Here is a 1,993-nt window from a genome sequence, read left to right as displayed (position 1 = left end):
TCCTCTTTCTCTGTGCTGTCATTATCCCTGCACAGGTGAGTATTAACAATTATATACTGGTCAGTACATAGAATCATTACCTTACAATAAGATCACTCAATTTTCAGCATGAGACATACATTTTTCAGAAAATTCTGGATGAATTCGGGATGGAAAAATTGTGATACTATATTATGTTTTGTTTTTTACTTGGTCAAAGGATGTTTAAAGTCAAACATTTGACTGAATATATAGTAATATCTTTTGTCATTATTTATACTACACTGAATATTAGACTTGAATCACAATGATCTGATCTTGATAAAATAATGTATTTTCTGAAAAAAGTTTCTCACCTCTCAATAGTTGAAAAAAGACAAACATGATAAACACGATAAGCATGTTGAACGTGCTAAACATGAGCACCATGATAAACATGGGAGGCCTGGTAAACATCATAGAAAGAGAGGCAAAGAAAGATTGGAGGGTAAGTGTTCATATTTTGGGTTGAAATATATTACATATGCATCTTTTAAATGTCTATGCAAATGTTCTATTTACAACAAAAATATCAGGCCTGAAGGCTGAGTTTGACCGTTCAGATGACTCTGATGATAATGACGATGCAAACGATTGGCTGTTTGAGCTTCAAGGTCTCCGAGGTATGATTCATTCGCAAGGACACATTAAACTGATCAAAAGTGACAGTAAAAACATTTATAATGTTACAAAAGATTTCAATTTCAAATAAATGCTGTTCTTTTGAGCTTTCTGTTCATCAAAGAATAAAAAAAAAGTCACAGTTTCCACAAAAATATTAAGCAGCAACTGTTTTCATCATTAATAAAAATAAGAAATGTTTCTTGAGCTCCAAATCAGCATATCAGAATGATTTCTGAAGGATCATGCGACACTGAAGACTTGAGTAATGGCTGCTGAAAATTTAGCGTTGCCATTACTGGAATAAATCACGTTTTAAAATAGAAAACATTTATTTTAAATTGAAATATTTAACAATATTCCTGTTTTTATTGTATTTTCCCAAACCAACCCCAAACTTTTGAATAATAGTGTACACATGTGAATAAATACAGCCCAATAAACAAACCAAAATACAATGTCATAAATAAACGTTTCCCCCTTTTGGTTATTCAGGAAAATGCAGCCCAAATCCATGCCTGAATGGAGGGGTGTGTGATGAAATGAGAAAGAATTTCAAATGCAAATGCCCCAAGCAGTTTGTAGGTAGAAAGTGCGAGAGAGGTATGAGCTCACTTCACACTGTATCACATTTATATCCATCACTGAAGTCATTTTGAAAAGCATGATGTTTGTTTTAGGGAAAAGGGTTTGTAAGAGGAGAAGCTGTGGGGCAGGACTATGTCTTCTGACCTCATCTCCTCCCTACTATAAGTGCAAGTGTATTCCACCATTTGCACCACCAAACTGCAAAACACGTAAGACATACAGCACTGAACTCATTCTGCACCAAGCCACTGTTTCTTAACAAACAGACGTTAACATTTCAGATTTGTTCTAGAATGCTCAGACAAAAAAGTAAAACTACTCTACAACTAAATCAGATTTCAAAGTAATGGAGATATATGGGTCGTATAGGCCTACTTGTTGATTCATGATTTATGTCTTTTTGTCTAGTTGCTCCATGTGAACCAAACCCTTGTCAGAATAATGGCAAATGTGTTGATGATGAGGATGATTTTGAATGCGTTTGTCCGGATGGTTTCAGTGGACAATACTGTCAAGTCGGTGAGTATATAATTACAGAGACGCTGTATTTCTATCCTTGGATTAATTTTTGTGTATAAATGATTCTGAATTTACGACATATTTCAGAAATGCAACGCATGTTAGTGAAGACAACATTTTGTCTTTTTTATATTATTCTCTTGGTGCTTTATACATAAATAGCAACTAGAAAATGTTAAATGCTTAAATGGGAAAAATGTGTTGTATTATATATATATATATATATATATACAGTGGGTACGGAAAG

At 33.6% G+C, this 1,993-nt stretch overlaps 1 protein-coding gene across 1 annotated transcript; it reads left to right on the top strand.

Annotated features, from left to right (window-relative positions):
- Window positions 1-5: 5 nt before the first annotated feature.
- On the top strand, window positions 6-1,851 carry LOC107585286 (hyaluronan-binding protein 2-like; the record flags this gene model as incomplete). The annotated part of the gene is made up of 7 exons (XM_016272232.1): window positions 6-35; window positions 346-466; window positions 555-641; window positions 1,135-1,242; window positions 1,320-1,436; window positions 1,636-1,742; window positions 1,834-1,851. Coding segments are annotated over 7 exons (588 nt in total), but the record flags the coding sequence as incomplete, so codon positions are not given.
- Window positions 1,852-1,993: the final 142 nt, after the last annotated feature.

Source organism: Sinocyclocheilus grahami, unplaced genomic scaffold, assembly GCF_001515645.1.
Source record: "Sinocyclocheilus grahami isolate Dianchi unplaced genomic scaffold, SAMN03320097.WGS_v1.1 scaffold68.1, whole genome shotgun sequence".
Taxonomy (NCBI): Eukaryota; Metazoa; Chordata; class Actinopteri; order Cypriniformes; family Cyprinidae; genus Sinocyclocheilus; species Sinocyclocheilus grahami.
The sequence above is the reverse complement of the archived record's forward strand: the minus strand, read 5'-3'. Positions and strand labels throughout refer to the sequence as shown.